Source organism: Biomphalaria glabrata, chromosome 3 (genome assembly GCF_947242115.1).
Source record: "Biomphalaria glabrata chromosome 3, xgBioGlab47.1, whole genome shotgun sequence".
Lineage (NCBI taxonomy): Eukaryota > Metazoa > Mollusca > Gastropoda > Planorbidae > Biomphalaria > Biomphalaria glabrata.
In genome coordinates, this window is record NC_074713.1 from 41,976,780 (window position 1) to 42,001,946 (window position 25,167).

The window sequence follows — 25,167 nt, forward strand, 5'->3', positions numbered from 1 at the left end:
AATAAATTCCCAATAAATGAGGAATGAATTATGTCCAATTTCAAGTAAGGTAAATTAAATATTTCTAGTTGGGCCGCAATATTAGTATTTTATAGTTGTTTTTATAAACAATAGAAGATCAAATGTTTACCTCTGACTCTGGTAACAAATCTCTAAGTTCTTGTAAACACAGCCATGATAAGTGATGAGCTGATGGCACAGTCAGAGAGCCCAGGCTGCAAGCACATTAAAACAAACTTTAGATACAAACAAATTTCAAGTATGTCTTACTTAATCAACATATTCCAAACCCTAATCTATAGTCCCCTCAAATCCATAGTGCATTAAAAGAACCCCTCTTGCACATTTTTCCAAATCTTAAATGCGATTTTCCTTCAGTTCTAAGAAAAAGTGTTAAAGAATTAAAAGCATACTTGATAAAAAATTTATTCTAATTACATTAATTAGTATGTGAATACAAGTGATGCAATCTGAAAAGTATTTCAGTACAGTGTACTAATATGGACATATGTATGTACATCAACCCTTCTGACACTGAAAAACAATTTATAGCATCAAAGAAAAACTTTTTAAGTGAATTTATTAGTTTTACATTTCATTATCAAAAATGTAGGAAATGTGACCATCATTTTATACAAAATTCTTTTTAAAACAACATTTTAATCAGTATTTCATTCAATGAGCTAGTCACTAAATGGAAAATATATTTTATAATACATTGATACTTTTTCCATTGTTACCTTAGACGCAATTTTTTTGTACCAATGCACGAATCTATGAATGAAGCTTGATTTATTAATGAAGAAGTCTGTGACCTTTTTAAAAGACTTACCTCCCCTGAAGTTTTACGAAGGGGTATCTGGGATAAAAGTCCTTCTACTTGTTCTACAAGCTTGGAAAAATATTTGAATACAGGCCTTTACATGCTGCACCCCCACCCTTCGGTTTTGTTTAAGCTTACTATAAGAACTATCTAAATGAAAGTTTGATACTAACATAAAAATGCCTTACTATTATAGTATGTGTTATAACCGCATGTTATTATAGAAGCTGTATCACAAAAATTTAAACACTACAAAACAAACTTACATTGTTAAAAAAAACCTCTTTCAGAGATTCAGAATTACATCACATTTATCCTTGTGGTAATAAGTTTATATGACATTATTGTTTGTTGTGGATGTTTTGTGAAAACTACTAGTCAGAATGCAATGAAATAAAATGAGAGCTTTAATGTCTACTCTTACGAAAGATGAAGTCTTCATCAATTCCTTGTTATGTCTATCAGTCTCTATATTATAATATATTTAATTTATTTCTCTGTAGAAACAGAACAATCCCTGATCTAGATATAGCAGGGAAGATACATTTAAAGCCAAAAAAAATAATATAAAACAAAAAATGCAAAAAAATCTGTGAAGTCAGCCAAGTGTGCTAGAAGAAATTGGGTGACAAAGTTGCTCTTCCTCCAAATGTTATAAGATCTAGAAAATGTTGCTGAAAAACTTCGAAAATGAGAAACTGTTGCAACATATTATCTGTTGTAATGATTAAGAATTCCCACTCCTGCCTGAAACCATGAGCGGCTCAGAGGGTGGGGGGGTCACCTTTGGTAGAAAAGGTATTCAGGAATGCAAAAATATCAGCTGCTTTATTGGAGTTGAGTTATATGCAGTGGGCCCCCAGCAATGCAGCGTGAGGGTCAATGATGTGGCTGGTGCCAAAGTACGACAAGGAGCACTAAAGGCCTTGCTCATTTTGTGGCCCCAAGTATGTTTCAATAGGTTTTGACAACTATAACAAGAGTGAGTTCATGAAAAGTGGTTGAAATCCTGAGATGCATCCAATAAAGTCAGAGGAGTCTAGCAGCAAATGCACTGCCCCAACTGAGACGACCTGTGATGAAAGCTGAAAAGGTCAGAACAAACAATCATAGCACAGTGGAAAATGGGACACTGTCCCAAAGGTGCATATTTTGCCCAGTTCTGACCCAGTTATGATGCCTATTTTTGCCACTGTGGTGCATGTTTTGCAAAAGTGTCAGCAGCTCCAAGAGTTGCAGGGAAATGTATAGCTAGTTAAGCTAGAGACTATAGATCTAGATCATCTACTTACTTAATAATAATGAATGATTAGGGAGAACATAATGATAAATAAATGATGATGATGGTTAGCTGGTCTTAGGATGAAAAGCAATAACATTATCATTATGATTATGATTATTAACAATGATTTTAAATATTTTAATTATCTTAATTCTTATCATTATCCTGTCATCTACTAGACTCTCTAGACAGTCTAGTACTAGTAGACTAGATTCTAGATATATATATTATATACCTTTGAGAAAAAGGACATTCTGCTAAATTTTTCAATATATTAATAAAATGTGTACTGCCGTCGTCTCCTCTAGATGTACATAGAGACGAAATAGCAGTTCTTGCAAGCTCCCATTGTCCCAAATAGACGTGATTGCAAAAAAATGTAAATAAATCCACTATTTTACTCTGGTATTCTGAATCTGTTAATTGTTTCACTATTCCATGAAAAGTATTTTCTGGCGTCATCGTGTTAGCTAGATACCTAGACTAGATCCAGACTATAAATGAAGATGGAATTAATAAGAAATATTGTCATTAAAAGATTTCGTTCTTATGTTATTGTTTAACAATAAATAAACAAAGGGTGTCGCCATTTTATATATCACGTGCCTCACTCCTCTTCCTATGGAAGAACCAATAGAAATTTTAGTTAAATGTGTGAGTTTTCTAAAAATAATTTCAAGCTCTAACCTCCACTCCTTGTTTCATTTAGATCTAGAATTTCAGATCTACTGGCTTTACCCACCGACTTTACCCGTTGATTGTTCCCAGTTTATATATTGTTTATTTTGCCAAGGACACCATCCATTTTTTTAAATTATTTAAAACAATATAATGATACCAAATTCAACGTTCCCCAATACATTCCTTTGACAAGCTAGTATCTAGATCTAGATATCTATTGCGTAAATTCGAGTATCACATCTCTCAAACCCCCCCCCCTTTCCACAAACTCTTTTTCGTAACAAATAAGGGCCTAGTTTTATTTACAATATATGACTTCTTATGCTTTTCAGTTCTTATTCGAAATTTTTGACATAGACTGATATTTTTGGCCTAAGCCCTTTCTACAAAGCTTATATCAAATCGGCATCAGATTTTCTTTTGGTCTCAAATGTGTATCCCGAGGCCTTCGTGAGTGACATCCAGCAGTCTCGTTCCGACGCCGCATGCAGCCAGGTGCGCTCTTCTATGTCAGCCAAGGAAAGTTGACGCCTAAGCTGGTCTTTGAAGCGTTTCTGTGGGGCGCCTCTGTTACGTCGACCACCTTTTAGCTCACCAAAAAGGACTGCTTTTGGCATACGTTCGTCTCCCATACGGGATACGTATTTTTATTTAACTAGAAAAATATCAGATTGAATAAAGGTTCGAAAAAGGCGACTAGGAAAGCATTGCCTGGGCTTAGAACTCATCTCAATCGTGACTCTTATACTGAAAATTTTCGTGTGAATTCTAACTTTTCCAAAGCAAAGTCTTTCTTAAAATAATTATATGATAAATTCATGTGAAATTACATAAATTCTGTCTAGAAAGGGAAGGGGCGATAGAGTGAAAACGATTAATCCTCGCTCCTTTTTATAATTTCTTCTAATGATTGCATTTGGCATTAAAGAATAGGGGGTGGGGCGACTCGATATAAGAATTTTATTTATAGCATATATAAATTATATTAGTGACAGATTTTTTTATTTTGTAATTTCTTAACTATAATACGAAAATAAAAAGTATTGCTTTGTCTGATTGGGGGGGGGAGGCGATTACATGTATCGCCCCTCCCACCTGGTACAACCCTTTTTCATTGTATATTTAGCTTAATAATCATAAAATTTGAGAAGAAGAGCGACAATATAAAATGTATATATTGTTATGACTTTTCCATGCGCACCACCATCCAGGCTAGTAGGCCGACAGAGATGCGCACCTCTAGTAACCAGACTAGAACAGGATGTTGACATGAAGAGACTATCGATTTCCGCCCAAGTCTATATATAGAGCCAATATGGAGAGATTGTGCCTAAGATAGATGATGTTTTATGAACGTGTGATGTCTTGTAAATAAAGATATATGTGCCTCGTTGAGTTGCCTCACTCAGTTATTACAATATTAATTCAACTAATTTTGTTCACAAACTATGATTTCTCCATAAAAGTACCGCCCCCCCCCCACTCAAAGGGTTTAGGTGGGAAGGGTAGAAGAGGTATTCGCCCTCCCCCCACTCAATCGGTCAAAAGGGGAACAACATAATATAAAGATCGGTTAGAATATCAATAACAAGTTTTAATCATATAGATATTGAATTGGTTCTGTTAGCAAGCTGTGATTTCTACAAATAAATTGGACCGCCCCCCACTCGAAAGTTTATTTGGGGGCGGGGGGGCGGGATTGATGCCATAATATCGCCCCCTCCCGACCCCACCAAATCGTCCAACATGCTAGAAAAGGGGGGGGGGCGAAATAATCTAAAAGTAGGTTGAAATATAAATAATTTATATTATTAATATAAGCAATAAATTCATATACAAATTGTGTGAATTCTATAGGCCTACTAAAATTCAACCACCACTATTTGTTTCACAACTTTCTTTAAGTGGAAGGTGAAGACAACCTCGATATTGTAGCCTAATGTCAAAAGCGTAGACCCGAAGGCACACCTAGAACCCCCGCCATTTTCTTATCTTATCTTCTTATCTTATATAATACAGACGTTACTTCAAAAAAGAAGATTACGTCCTACGCGTCATGCATTTAGTCATGCATATTAACCAATGACTTAAATTCTGCCAAGTCACTGGTTTTCCTGGCTAGCTCAGGCAACCCATTCCATGCTCTAATAGCACTAGGGAAGAAGGAGTATTTGTACAAATTTGTCCTAGCATATGGGACGAGGAATGTGCCTTTATCTTTGTGTCTTTCAGAGTATTTTATTAAATTTTGTTTTTGTATTTGAAGATTATGGTTCAGTGTTTTATGTATGATTGCTACTTTACTTTTGAGCCTTCTGTCCTGAAGGCTTTCTAAATTTAGTGATTTTACTAAAGGTGTTACTCTAGTCAAATGTGAATATTCGTTTGTTATGAATCTCGCTGCTCTATTTTGTGTCTGTTCCAGTTTCTTAATGTTTTCCTGAGTTGAGAAACGGAGGATGCATATTCTATTATTGGCCTAACCAAGGTTAAATAACATTTTAGTTTTATGTTCTTATTTGATTTATAGAAATTGCTTTTAATAAATCCTAATGCTTTGTTTGATTTTTTTGTAGTTTCATCAATATGTGGATTCCATGATAGTTTTTCATTTATTATAACACCTAGGTATTTTGCGTTTTTAGTCTGTGTTACTGGTTTGCCATGAATAAGATAAGTGGAATTAATTAGTTTTAGTTTTTTTGTTTTCCTATGTTGTACCACAGCTAACCGTGCAGGACTCGCCATTAGTGTAGCGGCGCATGGATTATCGACAGAGATGTGGAAGCTCTCTTTCAACTCCGCACCGTGCAATGGGAAAGCTCTTGCATTCCCTTGGACACTCCCACAGGAGTTTTGTTTTGCTATTCATTTAGCCTAATCACTTCCTCGAGTGATCGTTTCCACCCGGGTGCCACGTTGAGGCAGAATAGCATACCCGGGCGATATTGTAACCTACTTTACCGATGATGCATTGTTTTCTCTCTCCGGAATAGTAAACAGACCTCTGGAAAATGGACAACAGAATCTAGGAAATGCCTTAATTTGTTTGATGAAAAGGGTAGTGGAGTGTGTGATAACTCGAACACGTGGATTCATTTTCTTCCATGAGAAAATCAATGCAGAACGTTATAAAAGTCACATTTTGGAACCCTTCGTAACCCAGTTAAATGAGCGTTTAAATCCTACTTTTTAAATTGTAACTACAGACGCTAAATAAATCAAAATACCGGAACTAAAGTTTAGTTACTCAGTACTGTAGTGTAGATATTGATTAAAACTATCCATAATCATGATAATCCTGTTATTGGATCTACATACTAAGATAGACTAGATTTAATCAAGATTAGATCTAAATGCACAATTATCGAAACAGAAATTTATTATTTATATCTAATTATTTTTGTTTTTATCAATACCCGGTGCTCACTGTCACAGGACAGTGAGTTGCTCGGAGAAGAATCTTCAATCTAGTCTTAGTACTCTTAGTCTAGAGTCTAGATCTAGTATCTAGATTAGATCAACCAGATCTCTAGATCAGTAGATGATTGCTCTACATTCTACTGTATATATATATAGATCTATACTATATCCTAATATAGCCCAAAATTGAATACAACTGGTAACTCTATAAATATTAAATGATTTATCTCTAAAAAAAAAAGTTATTTTTTTTTAATAAAGTTTATAGATCTATCAACTCAATCAGGGTGGAATCTTGTACACATTATTTCTACCACTTCCCATTCTCAGATCAAGTTGAAACTTTGTAGGCCTATAATAATTAATTGTTGATGACAACACATATGAATCAATCTTTACTATGCTAAGTAGTTAAAAAAAAAAAGGATAAGACTAACTATACTTGATCTCTAAATGGATCTAAATAGTTTTTAATTTTTATGTCATCCCATGAATGTTGTCATCTTATGCTCTTCATGCCTTCCTTGAATACAGGCTTGCTTGATGGTTTTAGTTTTTATTACCTAAATTTTTATGCATGGTGTTCAAAAACTTTTTATTTTGTTGCTTAACTTGGTTTAGAAAAAGAATGCCTGCAAGTCTTGATGACTTTCAAGTCATTTCTACTATAGGAACAGGATCATATGGAACATGCAAGAAAATATGCAGAAAAAAGGATGGAAAGGTTATAATATTTGTCATTTTATTTATGTGTTCTTACACAATTTACATCATTTTTGTTTCTTACAAATGTCTGGCATCCATTAAAGATGGCCATGGGTGAATTTAAAGTAGCTTTGAATTATCTAAAACAAGAGTTTAAACAAGGAAAACAACTGAATGATAAGGATATCTTTCAAAATTACTTCCCTTATTATCTCAAGTGTGAGGCTGTTTTGAATTGTATTAATAAGATTTCTATTTTCTCTTTAAACATGGACTTGAGAATACTTAATGATGCTATTGAGAAGACTTAATGATGCTATTTTGTTTACAACTTAGAAAATAGGAATATAGCAAATGATTATAGTCATCACAATGCAGTACATATTGTCAGATGGGCATAACTAACTTAAATAGTTTTTCTTTCAATGAAGGAAAAGGAGAAAACAAAAAACAATTAAGTCAATTTGAATCAGTCAAAAGTTTGATTCATCAAATTTGAATAATCTGGAATTCATTGTTTTGATACAAGTAGTTCTTGCTTTTGTTTAACTATGTAATTTTATAAAGGAAAAATTTTGAAAATCATATTTTCTTAATGGTAGTTGAAATTTTCTATTACTAGTTTTTTAAATATTTATGTAATGTACAAATAAAATTTAACATAGTTTCTTTGTATCTGTATATTTAGATATTAGTTTGGAAGGAAATGGAGTATGGATCAATGACAGAAGCAGAAAAGCAAATGTTAGTTTCAGAAGTAAATCTTCTTAGAGAGCTCCATCATCAACATATAGTTAAGTATTATGACCGCATCATTGATAGAACAAAAGCCATGATTTACATCATTATGGAATACTGTGAAGGAGGAGATTTGGCTACTCTTATAGCTGCTAACAAAAAAAATGGGTATGTCACTACCTCTTTAAGTTTTGGTATGTTACCATAACCTTTTTATTTTCAGTCAATATATATACTGTTTTTTTGTGTGTGTGTGTAAAGATCTCATTTCCAATCTTTTTTTTTTGTAAAGATCTCTTTTCCAATGTATCTATGACCAGTACTATCATTTGAATCTTAGAGAATCCATTACAGAAGACTTTGCATGGAAAATTCTTATTCAGACTACACTTGCTTTGAAGGAATGTCATCGTAGAAAAAATGGTCAAGCTGTTTTACACAGGGATCTTAAGCCTGCAAATGTTTTTCTAGATAAAGATTCAAACGTAAAGCTTGGAGACTTTGGTCTAGCACGAGTGCTGCACAGTGAAAGCAGTTTTGCTCAGACTTATGTTGGAACACCTTATTATATGTCACCTGTAAGATTTATCTTTCTTTATTTTTATTATCAGTTCTTTAATGAAGAGAAATTACATTGGACTTAGTTAAAACTGAATCAAGAAAAATAATAAAAGCACAAAATTTCCTCTTTTATTATAATTAAACAACCATTTATATATTCAGTGCTTTTTTTTTTTTGTAAAAAAAAAAAAGGTACCGGTTTTCAGCAGTTATGGATCGCCTAACTTTTAACTACTAATAAATTAATAATAAACGTTAAAATATAGGAAAAGTAATAATTTTTTCCCCACATTGAAAAAGGTGCTGTTACGCAGTGCTGGTGCGTACCGTCACAAAAAAGCACTGTATATATAAGAAATTCTGTTAACATGAATACCCAAATATGTAGGCCTAAGCTTTGTATACATTTTTTTTTCTTGAATGTAATATCTTCTTAAAGTAACTATCAAGTCAAGTTTGTTATCCTGAAATCCTTTTTTCAACATTATTAGAGATTCTGGTTTCTTCACAAACAATTTTTTTTTCTCACATCTCTACCATAGTGTGAGCCGAGTGGGTTTACTTCTTTCAGTTCATATTTGCTGTATCCTCAACTTAGTAAGCAATCAAAGCTGCTGCTGTAAATGCCCAAGTGCTTGGAGAGATTTATTATGCATTTTTTAAACCCACCACTTGTTAACTTTGCATTTAAAATTTGTTTTCTATTTATCAATATCCATTGCAGCTCAGCTATTTGCCAAGCCACTGGAGTCTAGACCTTATTAATTCTTTATGTTTTATGCTTACTGTGCACTAATTATTTAATGATAAGCATTTCTTTTTAAAAATCTTTTCCCCCCAGGAACTAGTGAATAATCTTTCCTACAATGAGAAATCTGATATCTGGGCTCTAGGTTGCATGATGTATGAGCTCTGTGCATTATCTCCTCCTTTCACTGCATCTAACCAAAGCGAGCTAAACAGAAAAATTAGATTAGGAGACTTTCCTCGTCTACCGTTAAAGTATTCCATTGAATTGGACATGATAATAAGAAAAATGATTCAAGTGGAGGTAAGTGGTCCAAGTGTTGCTATTGATTGCTATTAGTTCTTATAGCTCTGATTCTTATGAAATTATTCAATAAACTGTTTAGATTTTCAGATTCATTGAATATAAATCATTATGACTTTACAATTTAATATAAGTATTATTATTTAGTAGATAGCTAGCACTAGTAAAATTGTAAATAAAGCAATGAAATATATATTCTTTTTTTTAAAAATATCCCAGGTACTTTTAAAGATTTTTAATAAGTCAGTCTAAAAAGTACAAGTACTTTGTATTAATCGTTATAATATTAGGCTTCTTATTCCTTTAACATCTTATTAACATATGATCCCTTATCATAAATTACAATGTAACCTGTAGTATAAATGTAAAATACCGGTTTTTATTTTAAAAAATTTTTGGAACAAGTTTCAAAGAAAAATATTAGCCTGTGGATTTAAAAAGTTCGACTTGCAATGTTTATATTTTAATGCTGCAGGTAGCTCAGCGTCCAAGTATTGGCTCTATATTGGCAGATCCATTAGTACAAAAGAGGAGGGAGGCTTTGGAATGCAACGTTGTGTCAACTAGAACTAACTCCAGTGACAATGAAAAACATGACCTTGACAATATTGAGAAGTTGAGAAATAATTTAATTGCCAAGATGAGACAACTGGAGCTAAAGGAAAAAGAGTTGGAAAGTAAGTATTGCTTTGACCCTTTCTGTCAAAATGTAAGTGCCGGTATTGATGTGATATTTTCTTTCAAAATCACAACTTTTCATAGGTCATGGTCTTGATTGACAGTGTGATCCAAATGAACATTTGACACCAACTTAGTTGATGCTGAATGAGGGAATAATCATGGTTGATTGTCGAAAACCTGTAAAGGCTAGACTTCTGATTTTTTCTCAGTTTTCATTCATGAATCTTTATCACCACTAGGCACCAGGAATTTGAAACCAGAGTTCCTTACCTAGAGGAACTGCTTAACAAAGATGGCTAGCTTCATCCATCTGAAACTCCTGTATTAAAAGATCACCTTTCAGTAGTAGTTACACTGGACTTAGTGTCTAACCCACATAAGCAGGCCAGAGGCTTTTTAAGATGCATGCTGTTAAAAGTGTTTTATATACAATGGGAGCTTAGTGCTATTGATAGTACTGGTAACAACTATATTGAAACAAATCTCAAACCATCAAATAATTAATTGTTCTTACACAAAGACAAGCACCAATGGTCTTGTTAAAAAAAAAACACAGACATACTCTTAATGAAAAAACAAAAAGAACTTACCTAAATCCATAGAAAAATTGGGCATTGCAGTGTTAGGCACTTCCACTACGCTGTGCATTATGCAGCTAAGTCAAACAGAGGTAACACTCAAATAACGAAATCCAATAACACAGCCGAAAGGCCAACAAGAGAAGTTAGTTGATGCTGGTAGTGAATGTCAAATAAATGTCCCCTACTTACAAAACAAATTCCTAATCGTGCCATAACAGTAGACATGCATGCTTCACTTTCAATAAGGCTTGTGACTAACAATTTAAAAGCACATTGGAAATCAAAAGAAAATTTAGCATACTTAAAACATGTTGATCCATTTATTTTTTTTAAATCATTACCCTGAGTGTCGATACATGAATCTCAGAATAAATAGGCTATACCAAAATTATCATTTGTATATATAATGTAAAAAAGACATGTATTATTGAAAGTAATTGTTCACTTTAACTTTTGTAGGTAGAGAGAAGAGTGTTGCCTTGAGGGAACAAATAGCAGAGGAGAAATTGAAGAGGTAAATGAGACTTAAATTGTAGAGTCAAGGGATTAAAGGTTTGAATCCTGTTAGATATTTACAATTGTATGTATTTCTAGAAAAATGCAAAGGCTGCTTTTATCCACCTGTTAGTATTTTAAATGTACTGAAAAGTAATCAGTAATCACAGTAAGGTTAATCTTTTTGTTGCAACACCATTTCCATTAAATTTTAGTGTAATTTAACAGTTTAAAAGTACAAACTTGGTTTTTGTTACCAACAGACCTATGTCCCTGTAATTGTTAAACTGGATCAAATCACTCAAACCTTTCTTAAATTACAGACAGTATTAAGTTGCTCATACCATTAACTTCATCTATCCCTTAGTCTGTTGGACTGTTGGGGCACCTCACAAGATTTGTCAACCATCTTTCTCCATTCCTCTGTCTTTTGCCTTAGATAGAACCTATTTCAGTGCAGACCCATCCATTCTTTTATTTTGTCTTTCTATCTGTCTGCCTCTTTTTACTGGTTCTGTTCTCTGAAGGAAGGTCTTTGTGACCTCCGAAGACCTAGTAATATGGCCATACAGTTTTAGTTTGTGTTATTTTACAACAGTTAGCAAGTCATCGTGGGTCCAATATAGATCATTTGTCTCCAAAGAACTGTTACTTTTACATTCTTAACAATAACTGGTGTATTTATATTATTGTTATAAACCTGGTGGTGGCACAGATGGGGGTAGTGGTGTGAGTGTAGTCAGCCGACGCAAATCGCCCCAGGTCAGCGCTAGACGAGCGATCAACCGTGACGAGTTACGAAGATCGGGCGAAACGAGTGTCAACAAGAGGGTTCGGGAAGAATCGCCGTCGTGAACAGAGCTCATTAGCGTCACGAGAGTTGTAGTCATCTGACCACCAAGAAACGTCGAGCGGCGTTCTGTCTGGTTCTAGAAGGCCAGTAGGGACCCTATATAAAGAGCGGAGGTGTCGCAGTCAAGACGGTTCAGAAAGCGGGTTCACGACAGGAGTTCAGAACACGGTCGACTACAGCACATTTCAACGGTGTGGTTCTGTACGGAGCATTACAACGGTTCAGTGCGGAGTACTGTCAAGTACAGTTGAGACGAACGGCGTCTTGATCTTGGTCTGTGATCGAGTCCGACACAATGAGCCCAAGTGTGTGAAGTCAGTCCCGAACTGTTGAACCCAGTGCAAGCCCGGAACGAGACGGAGAGGCCAGTGCAAGACTTGATACGGCGGAATGGTGTTATCGGAGAGATATTTGTTATCGCAGAGCTATTTGTACTGTTCTACGTGCTGCCAATTGTACAGTATTGGCTGTTATTTATGGACATTAAACCTTTACGTTATTTTGGAGCCCTGACTTGTCAAGTTCTTTAAGTTGGTGGTGTATGGTGCAGTTTGCAGAGAGCCTGGATAGTGAGATTCGTAACACTGGTGTCAGAAGTGGGATCGGATCGGAACGGATAGGAACGGATCTACTATGGCTCGTCTGAAACTGCTATACGAACTCGAATTGAAAGAACTGAAGCGAGAGCTACGTGATTGAGGGCTGAAGACAAGTGGAAACAAAGAAACCTTACAAGCACGCCTCCGGGAAGACATAATGGAAGAAGAGGAAGATCCAGACACGTATCTTTTTCAAGTAGAACCAGATATGGAGGAACTCTTGAGCTCAATGCTAGGAAACATCAATTCCAAGATAGATGCCATGGACACCAAGGTAGATGCCAAGATAGATGTCATTGTCTCAGGAATCAAAACCGAGTTAGTGGCTTTGAACCAACGCATACCTGCTGTGGAGGAGAGAATCACCAATACTGATGTTTGTCCAGATGATAAAACCAGTGAGAAAAGCCTTGGTGGTGATCATGAGAACCCATTGAAACCTGACGAAGCTGTTGAGAGACATATGGAAGTCGAGAGATACCAGCCAGGTCCGGACCTAACAGACGTTGGTCCAGCTGCCAAGACTGGAGATGAAAGTCCTGATGGTGGTGAAGAGAATCCAAGGAAGCTTGACGTTGAAGTTGATGGACATTCGCACAATGAAAGTCATCGACCAGGTCTGAAACCAACAGGCGATTGGCCCGATACTGAGACGATAGAGAGAGGTCCTGATGGTGGAGAAGAAAGCTGAATGGAGCCTGACGCCGAAGACGAGGGACCTTTGCACGAGGAGTGTTACCAACCTGCCCCACGAGCATGCCCTCCAGACAAGGCTGAAGATGATGACCTGTACCACAATTCCCCGCCCTGTGGATTTGAAGCACATCCCAGTCCTTCTTCGCAAAGCCCTATGAAGCCACCTCTTTTGCCAACGATCTTGGTATCCCCAGCCCTTACATCCTATACCTCTCCATGTGTCAAGTGGCTGTCTTCGGTACCGACCGACAAGAGAGCGATGCAACTACAACGTCACTGCAACAAGAGGACGATCAACTGGAGGAAAAGAAGAAGGCGGCGTTTGCGTAGTCCAACGTGCATGGTGATTCTACCAAGAAATAACTGCAGCCACATGATGACCAACTGGCGGAGAAGAAGAAGGCTACTTTTGTTGAGTGCAACATGGATGACGATGCGACAACGACATCGATGCAACCAAATGAAGGCTAACTGGAGGAGAAGAAGAAAACGTTTTCTGAATTCAACGTGGATGGCGATGCACGCAAGACGTCCATGCAACCAGGTGAAGGCCAATTGGAGGAGAAGAAGAAAGCGACCATTGCTGACTGCAACATGGATGGCTCCATCAAGCTCAAGAGGCAAGCCAACTGCCACTGATCGACCCCCGCCTGCAGCGATGAAACTTTACAATGTCATGATGTTGATTCTGTCCGGGACGGACAGATCTAAGGAGGGGGCAGTGTTATAAACCTGGTGGTGGCACAGATGGTGGTAGTGGTGTGAGTGTAGTCAGCCGACGCAAATCGCCCCAGGTCAGCGCTAGACGAGCGGTCAACCGTGACGAGTTACGAAGATCGGCCGAAACGAGTGTCAACAAGAGGGTTCGGGAAGAATCGCCGTCGTGAACAGAGCTCATTAGCGTCACAAGAGTTGTAGTCATCTGACCACCAAGAAACGTCGAGCGGCGTTCTGTCCGGTTCTAGAAGGCCAGTAGGGACCCTATATAAAGAGCGGAGGTGTCGCAGTCAAGACGGTTCAGAAAGCGGGTTCACGACAGGAGTTCAGAACACGGTAGACTACAGCACAGTTCAACGGTGTGGTTCAGTGCGGAGTACTGTCAAGTACAGTTGAGACGAACGGCGTCTTGATCTTGGTCTGTGATCGAGTCCGACACAACGAGCCCAAGTGTGTGAAGTCAGTCCCGAACTGTTGAACCCAGTGCAAGCCCGGAACGAGACGGAGAGGCCAGTGCAAGACTTGATACGGCGGAACGGTGTTATCGGAGAGATATTTGTTATCGCAGAGCTATTTGTACTGTTCTAAGTGCTGCCAATTGTACAGTATTGGCTGTTATTTATGGACATTAAACCTTTACGTTATTTTGGAGCCCTGACTTGTCAAGTTCTTTAAGTTGGTGGTGTATGGTGCAGTTTGCAGAGAGCCTGGATAGTGAGATTCGTAACATTATAAAGAATTTCTACTATGTTTTATAAATAGTTTTAGAATTTTGGTGATTTATTAAGAAGTCTCACTTAGGTTTTGAAACCCAACACTGAAGTCATTAGCAAAGAACATCAAAACTTAAAACAAAAACTTTTTTTCCCAATAAAAATAAGAAAGAAAAAAAACATTTTAAAAAATAAAACAATCAATATTTTAAATAATAGCATGGACTCCTAGCTAGCTTTTATATACAATGTTCTATGGGCTAATAAAATAAAATTCTGCCTACATAAAATGGATGTAAAAAGCAGTCTTGTTTATTTTTATTTAACATTCTGTGTTTTTTTAATCAATTTTTCTAGTATCTCACTTAAATTCTCTTTTAACATATTAGAGCAATGTCACTGCTAGATCAAGTGCGGCACAGGGATGATTATTCAACAACTTCCCAGACATCAGTAAAAGTAACTTTACCAGGTAAACAAGTACAGTCAATCCTCAACCCCCAAGTTAACAAAAGACCATTTCCTCAAGATGAAGTATGTCCTGTACCTGTAAAAACCTCCAAACTTGAAAATTTTAAGACATTTAAAGTATGAATACTTTGCCTAGCTGGCCATTGGTATTTTAAAAATGAACCAACTATTATTGGTGTATTCATTACTTTAATAATACAGGTAGTTGAAATGTTTATTATAAACATTATGTGTAGCTTGTGTCAAAACATGCTGTCAAACTAAATGTGGAAGTCCTAGCTTACGTTTCATAGATTTCTATGAATGAAAGATTAAAATGTATTCCATCTCATTTGTATTTATTGAAGGCTGAACATGTATATGAATAAATATAGTTATACAAGTATTAATTCTAATTATTTTTATAATATTTTAGGATAAAACAAGTTACATTATATGTACATAAACATTCTTTATTTCTTAAATTAATTTTTTCTTCAAACTTTTGTTTTCTCTTTTCCATAACATTTGTAAGGAGTCCTCACGAAAATAAAATATAACAAATCAATGAATTGTAAATTATTAACCTATTCATAAAACAATGTTTTCAGACAGATATTCCTAAATACCCTGGTATACTTGAAGTTGAAATTTTTAAATATTTTTTTTTACTTAAGTATTATTACATTAGTAATTTCATGATGTGTATTTGCCTTTCTGTTTGTTGTTATTGAAATTTGTGCAATAAACTTCAAAACAAAATAAATCTATTTGCATTTTCTTTGCCAAATAAGTACCAACTGACATGCTAAACCCTTCGTTAAAAATGTAAACGTATTCACCAATGGAAATCCAGACTGTGAATACATTTGATATTGCACAATTGGAAAAGGGGAGGGAAGGAAGACATTGTAAATCAGAGTGTGTGTGTGTGTTATTTAATCTATTTATCATATTATTTCAGACAATCTGTCAGATGCTTCTTTGAAAAGACAGGTGACTTTCCACCCTCAGTTATTTGACAAGGAAAATTTACGACAAAAAATTCCTCATACAGGCCTGGTGAATCCTTTACAGACTAAATCTGCTCTACCATATAATAACACGTCTCTTGAAAACCAGTTAGGTTTCGCTGGTAATAAAATTACCCATAATAATCTTTTACATGTAAGATGATTCTTAGACCAGTTGAGTTTGTAATCATGTCTTAAAAATTAGTTTTCAGCAAACCACTAAATTCTATTTTATAGCTAATGGCTCTTGTAATCAGGAATAAACCCTGTAAATGTATTCATACTAAAATGTTCCTGTAAAAATTATTAGTTTCAGATTTTAATATTATGGAAAAGAAATATTCCACCTAAAACATAAGCTTAAAGCCATTTGGATCAGCTGGTAGATCCTTAACTATTTGTTTTTTAGTCAATTAACCTATAGTTGGGCTCAATAGTAGTAGATATTGATAGACCTGGTCTCTTACAATGAAATATGTCTTCCATTACTGGTTGAAAAAGAAAGTACAGCATTACAAGCTTTTAGATGTTTTGTATATACAACTATATAGTCATATACAATAATAAAAAATATGTACCGTACATAATGAAATAGTTATATTGCATCTATATTATGCACTTTTTTTCCTTAAAGAAATGAAATTTAAGTAGCTAATTTAACACTACTGTATATTAGTTTATATTCTATTTACCATGCTGAGAATCAAGGAAATGGTAATTCAACTGTATCAATAACTTTTTTTATATAATAAATAGTACTCATTTTTTTGTAAATTTACTGTAAATGAAAATCATTTTGTTATAAAAAAAAAGTTTGTCAATACAAAAATGTAAAACAAATAATTGTATTATTAGTTTTTTATTCATTTTGAACTAAAATAAAATATGTTGTGAATGCAACAACATCAAAAGTGTGTCCTAATTTTATCTGTACATACAGTCTTAATGTTTTAACTACAATTAGTACCAAGCTTCTTTCCCATCTTCTAACTTCCGGCCACCAAACAGCTTGCTTTTGTTGCGATACAGTGTGCTTTGTCTATCCCACAGAAACTGTTGGTAACCACCAAATAACATGGCAGACAGTGGAAATGCTATCCAGGCCAACTCCTTCAAATGTTCACTTCTAAGTCTTCGCAGAGACATTTCTGAAAAGATACAATTAAGATATTAAATTTTATCAATTTTATTTTAATGTGAAAATCAGAAAAAAATTATCAACCCGAGAACATTTTCTACAAACATAAATGTGTTTAGTTTTTTTTTTTCTTGATATAAATTACTTTTAACTTTGTGCAACAGGATGCATCAATTCAATAACTTATTAACCACATTTTTATTCACTAATAAACGTTTCATAGCCCTGCCATAAATGCAAATGACCAGACCATTAGTGGTTGTATCTCCATCAAGAAAGATTAAACAATACCTATTACCCATACATTTTGAATGTCCAAAATTGAATTTGGATTTCTGTAGGAAAAAAATGGCATACATTGCATAGGATATCACTCTGACACTAATAATACCTTTTAAAGAACTATTTCATAAATGAAATGTTCAGAAATCTAAAGAAATGATAAAAGATTTTAGGAAACATAAAGGTCATCTCGCAGAAATTCAGATAATCAACCAAACCATAGAACAAGTGCAAGAATATAAATACCTAGGTACAACCATCAACAACAAACTGAAATGGAGTGAACACTGTCAAAACCTTTACACCAAAATTCGCCAACGTCTCTTCTATCTTAGAAATCTAAGGAAATTTAACACAGACAAAACAATAATTAAACTTTTTATACAGCAACCATCAGCAGTCTAATTAACTTTGCCATCACCTGCTGGTATGGTAATACTTCACTGGCACAAAGACTTAGACTAAATAAACTAATTAAAAAAGCATCTTATATTACTGGAAAACAGTTACCATCTCTTGAAGAGCTTTTTCATGAAAGATGCCTTTCCAAAACACTCGCGATTCTTAAAGATAACCTGCACCCATTAAACCACTGTTACATAAGAACTGAAGGAAGTGGTCGTCTCCTTTCCATTAGGACTAAAACAGAAAGATTTTAAAACTCCTTCATCCCACTTTCGGTCAGAGTGTTACAAGATCATTTGTCGTCATCGAGAAGTACATAGAAATCTAATTTATAAAGCGCTGGTTATGAGTGTGTATGTGTTTTCATTTGTGAATGTTGTTTGTATTTGCATCTATATTGTTAATGTACAGTAGTTACACTGAGGTTGTCAATTGTAGTCAAACTGAATTTTTTATTTCATTGGATCAATAAAAATTATCTTATCTTATACAACTTTCTGTATCCCAAAGGAAAATGTTATTGTCATCCATTACTTCACAGTTATATCACTGTCACAGTCTTAGTTGACATTGCATGATCTAAAGTTCACGTCATGTTAAGAGTTTAAAAGACACGTGGAATTCCTGATGTAGAAAACAGGAAATAGAATGAATAAAGTTGACTTTGAGTTCAGTCAAGTCATGTCAGTAAGGTCTTGCTTCCGGTACAGGAAGGTTGGACGTTTCTTCCTGGACTGGTGTATATATATGCATATAGCATGAAAGTCGAGGGACTAGTGATTGTTGCTTAATAATATTTGAGAGTTGATTTCATTATGTGCTTATTGAATATTAAGGTATTATTCGTATTTCAATGGATATCTATAGTTGAAGCTCCAGTGTCACTAGTAGTAATTGTTCTTATTGTTACCCGCTGAGATGCGGACGTGATTGATACTTTTGATACCGCTGTTATGCGGATAGGATTATTATTTCTTGACTTGTAGCACTAACAAGGAGTGCAGTATATTATTATTATTTTAGTAAAATAAACTTCATGTCGTCTGCTGAACGGACTTGAGTCAGTCGTATAGTGTTTGTCTTGTCACGTGTCTAGAGTACTTCAGGAAGCAAGAACCCAGTATTACACCATTCAATCAGTCTCTAATATTCAACGTTCATTGACAATCACATCTGCATGAAATTGTTAGTCCCCTTCTACCAAGGCTAGAACACAGTGATCTGAACATTTTCTTCCAAGGCTAGAACACAGTGATCTGAACATTTTCTTCCAAGGCTAGAACACAGTGATCTGAACATTTTCTTCCAAGGCTAGAACACAGTGATCTGAACATTTTCTACCAAGGCTACAACACAGTGATCTGAACATTTTCTTCCAAGGCTACAACACAGTGATCTGAACATTTTCTTCCAAGGCTAGAACACAGTGATCTGAACATTTTCTTCCAAGGCTACAACACAGTGATCTGAACATTTTCTTCCAAGGCTAGAACACAGTGATCTGAACATTTTCTTCCAAGGCTAGAACACAGTGATCTGAACATTTTCTTCCAAGGCTAGAACACAGTGATCTGAACATTTTCTACCAAGGCTACAACACAGTGATCTGAACATTTTCTTCCAAGGCTACAACACAGTGATCTGAACATTTTCTTCCAAGGCTACAACACAGTGATCTGAACATTTTCTTCCAAGGCTAGAACACAGTGATCTGAACATTTTCTTCCAAGGCTAGAACACAGTGATCTGAACATTTTCTTCCAAGGCTAGAATACAGTGATCTGAACATTTTATTCCAAGACTAGAATACAGTGATCTGAATATTTTCCTAGAACACAGTGATCTGAACATTTTCTTCCACTGTAATAGGGTATTTTAAGAGATTATTTGATTGCTTCAAAGCTATGGAAATTCTGCTACAATTGTCCACCTGAGCACTACTACTACAACACTAAAATAGATGCAAACAACTAATACACAACAGACAAAAAAAAATTAAGTGCACACACACACACAACACCATTTCTTGATGAATTGGGATTTATGTACTTCTTGGTGAAGATGAATGACCTTCAAACACCCGGATTGACAGTGGAATAAAGGATTTTTAAAATCTCTCTGTTCTAGCCTAAATGGAGAGGAGTGAGCCACTTCATCTAGCTCTTTCTCTCCTAATCGATGATATCATTGGTGATATGAATCCATTCTTTCAGCCAAATGGATGATATTATCATTGATGCTTAAAAAGTCAAAATTTAATTTTGGTTTACAAACATTAATTTGCGTTATTTAAAAATGGTGCATTACCCTTTTATTCTTAACCAAATAAAACATTTTCTGATAAAAAAAAAATTATTGATGTTAAATCATAACAGGGTAGTGAAATACAATGGAGCTAAATGGATAATTTTGTCGGAATGTGAAGAATAATTATGGATAAAGAGATCTGATGTAATTGTGGTGTAATGGGTGCAAATATTTTGTGGAAAATTATCTTCCGTAAAATAGTTCTTCAAGAGTTCCAACAGTTAAGTTTTTCAAATGCTGTAAATTCATGAGATGTTATGCTAGCTGATTAAATTAAGATGAAAACTAAGAAAGAAAGAAATTAACTAATATTGATGAATAGAAACCAATATTTTACTAAAATAATTTGTATAATGCTAACATTTAAAATGGATAGATTTAAAATAGCTATTTGGCTTTTGACTGTTATCAGTGTGAACATAAATAACTTTAACCCACTTGAAATAGTGTTTTAAAGTCATCTCAGGACAGGCACAGCAAAATAAAAAATATATCAATAGAAAATATGCATGTTCCTAACAATAAACCTGTTACTTGTTGCCTTTATCTTTCATGAAATTTATTCATCAAATGAATAACATAGTGGAAGAAAGTCTGAGTTTGATTCCCAAAGTTAGGCAAGACTGACAGTCTTACTTATAAGCTACAGGAAATAAAAAATGTTTTAGTCTGCTGCATGACATAGAAAGAGTTCTTTTTTTTTAGATAATACACTTAGTATATCAAGCTATTACTCATTAAATTAATGAACATTTACCTCAAGCTTTTTGTTGCTTATATCTCTGAGTTCTTCTATAGTCAAGAACAATGGTAGTTATTACAAATGAAGGGAGAGCAATAGAAATGAAATTACGCCTCCAAAATCTCTTGGTCCTCGACAACAATGATAATGTTTCTGCCATACAGGTCTGCAAAAATTAAATGAAAACATGCTTTTTCATATTTACATTTTTCAATATTTATTTTTTTAATGAAAATTGACAATGCATGTTTTGGGAAAACAAATGTTTAAAAGCCAATTAGAAAACTATTGATGCATTTTTATAATGAGCATTTTTTTTTAAATCTATGGTACTAAAATTTATAAGCCAATTAGAAAACTATTGATGCATTTTTATATGAGCATTTTTTTTAAATCTATGGTACTAAAATTTATAAGCCAATTAGAAAACTATTGCTACATTTTTATATGAGCATTTTTTTATTTTTTTAATGCTTTTAAATTAATTTTTTTACAACAAGCAAAATATTGGAAAAGAGCATTTTATAAGCACTTAAGTTTTGTAATGTTAGAACAATTTTAATTAAATTTCTTACACATTCAGGTTACAGAAAGTTCTGGGGGAACACTGTCACTAACAGTTAAGTGGAAATTTATAAAAGAAACATAAATGAATAATTAGATTATATTTACCGCTAGACAGCTTTCTATTTTAATTTTGTTTTCTGTCCAGTATTTTTGATCAGCTACAGTTGTCTTAGTGGAATTAAAAGACTTATTGAATAGAAAGTACAATTAATTTGAACACATCTTATTGGTGTGTAGCACAGAATACTGACTTAGACTTACAGGGATTGGGGTTCTACTTCAATCTTTGTTTTATTGTTTAAAATGCAAAGTAATTTTACTTCAAGTCAGTTCTGAGCTGCACAAGGAGTTGGACTGCTTGTCAGAGGCTCTTTGAGAGGTATGCTATTGAAAGCATTATATAAATTTATATTGTTGCACTTAAAACCATTACTACTTCCGATGATAACAATCCAGCCCTAGAGTGCACTATGCCGAGAGAGATGGTGACCAAGAAAGTATGGACAATGAAACAGCATTGGCCTTAGCTCTGGATGAAAAGTATTATAAACGAAAAATGGCTGGCTCCTCTGCCACCAAAGTGAATGCCACCTTAACTCTTTCAGTGCAGCGTTACTCTCAGCGAGTAACTTTGCTAGCGCTGGTGAGTGCGGCGTTACACTCACCGAGTAACTTGGTTTATAATATTTATTTCACTATCTTTTTTATGTTAAACTTTTTATTTCTCTCTTTTTTTTTAAATTTCCCGGATGTGGGAGAGATTGCTCTTTGTTATGATTGTAAATTCGATGCAGTTTGAACATGTTTTTTTTAGAAAAGACAACATTATGTGGTTCCTCTTTTTTAGTTTATTTCCCAGGACCCGAAAAATATAAATAATACAATTACTTAGAGCATATTATCAACTTTTATGAAATTCCAAGTGATTAAATGTGTTTGGTTTTCTGATTTTTTTATATTTATGGATTAAATGTTTACTTAAAAGGTTAAATCTTTCAGTATATCAATGTTTTAATGAATTTTTTAAATATTTTCTTTTTCCGTACTCAATTTAAAATAAATGAAAACATTTTGTTGAAATAATTTATTTGATTTACTTTACTTTTTAGCCCATTCATTTTTCTTTAAAATAAAATCAAATACCGGTATGTTAGATTATTTAATAAAATAAAAAAGTTAAAGTTGTTTTAGTAACTCTACCCCTCTTGAAAATTCTATTTTTTTTCGATCAAAATACTTCTCACTAAAAAAGTTAACCTGCGATATATGTGGAAAGGAATGTTTCAAGAATAGAGCTCCACACTCCACAGTAACATGAAAAAGTGTAAATACTAGCTGAACTATTAGATCTAGATAGTTCTAGATTCTAGAGCTAGATCTAGTCGTTCTACAACTGACCAACAATTAACTTGGTTACTAAGGCCACTAAGTTAAGAGGAGTGACTGTGATTGAGTGACTCTAAATTCTAAATAAAGTAAAACTAAATTTATAAGACTAATTCAGTAATTAATAAGCTAAGTTATAAATGAGTTTAAATAACTTAATATTACTTATTTAATTTAATCAACTTAATGACTTTATAAGTAATAAGAATGGTCACAATCCGCCATTAATTTGGTTGTAATTTCTGGTGGAGTTTAAGTTTGAGTTTTGGCACATCTGCACAATTTAGGCCATGTCGTGCCCGTAATCCTTTAAGGATCACTCTCCCTCTACATAACAAGGGCCAAATTCTATACAGTTAAATCATTAAAAACAAGGTCTATTCACAGTTAAAATAGTAAAGGTAGTAAAAATTTAATAATTTGGTAAAAATCTTATGTAAATATTATAGTAGTTTATTTAATTTGGACATTACATGAATTTGGACATTCGCTGTTTTTGTGGTCATTAAATAATTTTTTAAACATTTATTATAAAACTAGTGCGCTGTATAATGTGCTTGTCCATTTTCCAATGATTCTGACCCAATTTCCTTTCATTTAGCTGTTCAAATGTTAGTCAGGTTGTTGCTTTTTCCTATGTTACCCGGATGACTTTACCTCTTCCAAGGGTTAAGACTATATTTTTTGATAGGCTAAGTCTATACTAATGAGACCGGCAGTATTAATTCTGTTTTTGGAGCTGATTTATTTGATTCGTAAGCCAAGTTGTTTGATTCCATACACAAAAAAAAATTAATAGGGTGTCCGAATTAAATTACGATTTTCTTACCAAAATTTATTTCGGACATCCAGTTTTGGACATCAATAATAATGATCTTATATTATATTTTTTCGTTTGTTGTTGTTTTTTTAATACAGAATAAATGGGCAAATGTTTGGAGTGAGGTTGGTACATTGAATGAAGTTAAATGCTTAGATCTAGACCTACTAGATCTAGATTTATATAGAAAGAATATAGAGGATTCAGTTAGGCAAGAACGGCTATCCTAACCTGTACTATACTACAAAAGATCAACTGCATTAGAAATTTATTAAATTATTAATTAATTAATTAATAAACAAAAATTACAAACATTCAACACACATCTAATCATGCAAACATAAAATAAGTCTAAAAGTCGGTATAGAAGTCAGTATCCCAGTGACCTAATTTTGGTAGAAATAATTTTTATTTTTTGTGTTCGTATTTATGCATAATTTCAATACATCTTAATTAATTATTTAATGTGACGGGCTATGCCTGGGGATCTTAAAATTTAGTTAATGTTAATATAGAATTAAAATCTGAGTTTATTTATGCCTAAATATAGAGACTGTTCGAAATAAATTATGGTGTTCCGAATCAAATAATGTGGGTCAAATTTGTCCAAATTAAATGAAAACACACGGCCTCTTTGACCTTAAATATAATAACAAATATAAGTTAGGGATACAAATAGATCTATAAGTAGTCATCCTTATTCTCCTTGCCTTAAACTAAAGATGATTTTGATACTTCATTTTCTTTTCTATGTCGAACCATTGTCAAATAATGCGCTGTTAAAGTCAAACGTTCAAATTTGGGCCTAGTATACTATAGCTATAGGCAAAGTAGGATAGGTAGTGTCCGAATACTCAGCATAAATGATAAACTAGTCTAATAATAATCTCTGTCTCTATGAAGTCTATGAATTATGAATATGATACTCTATACTAGTATTAGTATAGTCATATAATAGTCTAAAAAAGTATAGACTATATTCAAAATTCAAGTACATCTATATTAAATCTATATTGACTATAATACTATTATATTATAAATTGTCTATATTGACTATATTAATCATAATCAATCATTCAATGATTTTATGATATATTTATAATATTTATATTTATATGATTACTAATAATACTATATGTTCACAATTAAATAATCAGATCTTCGTAGACAACCCCACCTCCCGGACAAATACAGAATCTAGATAGTAGATATTAAGATATCAAGATAAAGATCGATATTTTAATGTAGGCTAACATTTGAACTGTTATTATAAAACAATATTTTAGTCCACCATTAGCATTACCTTACACTCTAGTTGAATTTCTAAGGTCAGGCCGATTGTTCCGTTTAGTAACAGCAAGGGTAATTACTCACACATTTTGAAAAAAAAAGATCTAGAGTACAGAGCCTATGATCATTTAGATATTCTTGGAATTTTTAAATATACATCTATATTCT

The 25,167-nt window shown here is 33.9% G+C and overlaps 2 protein-coding genes and 1 long non-coding RNA gene across 5 annotated transcripts in view; 1 reads left to right on the forward strand and 2 right to left on the reverse strand.

Moving 5' to 3' along the window:
• The window catches only part of LOC106055371 (zinc finger FYVE domain-containing protein 26-like), a 49,448-nt gene extending 46,734 nt beyond the window's left edge, over positions 1 to 2,714 (reverse strand). The window contains exons 1-2 of the mRNA XM_056025148.1: positions 2,341 to 2,714; positions 131 to 215 (exon numbers count right to left, since the gene is read on the reverse strand). Of these exons, the coding sequence (XP_055881123.1) occupies positions 131 to 215; positions 2,341 to 2,567 (312 nt within the window). The 5' untranslated portion in view covers positions 2,568 to 2,714. The remainder of the gene's footprint in view (positions 1 to 130; positions 216 to 2,340) is intronic.
• LOC106055394 (serine/threonine-protein kinase Nek2-like) lies at positions 1 to 17,028 on the forward strand. 3 transcript variants are annotated; one of them, XM_056025155.1, is made up of 9 exons: positions 1 to 49; positions 6,831 to 6,933; positions 7,603 to 7,820; positions 7,993 to 8,230; positions 9,055 to 9,264; positions 9,740 to 9,941; positions 10,986 to 11,040; positions 14,989 to 15,071; positions 16,014 to 17,028. In XM_056025155.1, the coding sequence occupies exons 1-9, from the start codon at positions 24 to 26 to the stop codon at positions 16,223 to 16,225; spliced, it is 1,347 nt and encodes a 448-aa protein (XP_055881130.1). In that variant the 5' UTR covers positions 1 to 23; the 3' UTR covers positions 16,226 to 17,028. The 3 variants fall into 3 exon arrangements, with proteins under 3 accessions (XP_055881130.1, XP_013067084.2, XP_013067083.2); XM_013211630.2 differs by lacking the exon at positions 1 to 49 and adding an exon at positions 6,015 to 6,039; XM_013211629.2 differs by lacking the exon at positions 1 to 49 and adding an exon at positions 6,055 to 6,408.
• On the reverse strand, positions 16,906 to 25,167 carry LOC106055395 (uncharacterized). Its single transcript, XR_008777148.1, has 3 exons — positions 25,013 to 25,167; positions 20,952 to 21,102; positions 16,906 to 17,210 (listed from the first exon to the last, which is right to left on the reverse strand). It is a non-coding gene; the product is annotated as an uncharacterized LOC106055395 (long non-coding RNA).

Excerpts from the sequence above, each read along its gene's own strand:
- LOC106055394 (XM_056025155.1), top strand. The coding sequence starts at position 24 with ATGAATTATGTCCAATTTCAAGTAAG. Across the intron at positions 8,231-9,054 it reads CACCTTATTATATGTCACCT|GAACTAGTGAATAATCTTTC; the intron begins GTAAGATTTATC and ends TTTTCCCCCCAG. Across the intron at positions 9,265-9,739 it reads GAAAAATGATTCAAGTGGAG|GTAGCTCAGCGTCCAAGTAT; the intron begins GTAAGTGGTCCA and ends TTAATGCTGCAG.